This window comes from Pterocles gutturalis, unplaced genomic scaffold (assembly GCF_000699245.1).
Source record: "Pterocles gutturalis isolate BGI_N339 unplaced genomic scaffold, ASM69924v1 scaffold41614, whole genome shotgun sequence".
Lineage (NCBI taxonomy): Eukaryota > Metazoa > Chordata > Aves > Pterocliformes > Pteroclidae > Pterocles > Pterocles gutturalis.
Window position 1 is genome coordinate 223 of NW_010129614.1, and position 502 is coordinate 724.

At 44.4% G+C, this 502-nt stretch overlaps 1 protein-coding gene across 1 annotated transcript in view; it reads left to right on the top strand.

The window, feature by feature from the left end:
- The window catches only part of LOC104466531 (cbp/p300-interacting transactivator 2-like), a gene marked incomplete at its 5' end in the record, with an annotated part of 390 nt that extends 214 nt beyond the window's left edge, over positions 1-176 (top strand). Inside the window, one exon of the mRNA XM_010079973.1 lies at positions 1-176. This exon is cut by the window's left edge and continues 214 nt beyond it. Coding sequence (XP_010078275.1) covers positions 1-176 — 176 coding nt within the window.
- Between the last annotated feature and the right edge of the window lie 326 nt (positions 177-502).

Consider the following 502-nt stretch of genomic DNA (forward strand, 5'->3'; position numbering starts at 1 on the left):
TGCCGCCCAATGTCATAGACACTGACTTCATCGACGAGGAGGTCCTCATGTCCTTAGTCATCGAAATGGGGCTGGATCGCATCAAGGAGCTCCCGGAGCTGTGGTTGGGACAGAACGAGTTTGACTTCATGACAGACTTCGTTTGCAAACAGCAGCCCAGCAGGGTGAGCTGCTGATGCATTTAAAACAAACAAAGGACTTTCTATCGGTGCGAATGAAAACATTCCCCTAGACACGGTGTCTCACTTTTCAGGGCTTGAAAAGGTGAGAATCTGGAAAGCAGAGTCAACTATGCGCTTGTATAATTTTTCTTTCCTTAAATCGCTGCCACTTCTTTTTTTTTTTTTTTTTTTTTTTTTTGTAGCTTTGACATTCACGTCCCCCTCCCATAGTAATAATTTCTATCAAACTCTACCTTTTTATGTTGGTCGCCCCCCTCCCCTCCTCACTCTTAATTTCCTCACAGTAACATGCCCATAATTCCCACAGCGCTGAACTGTTA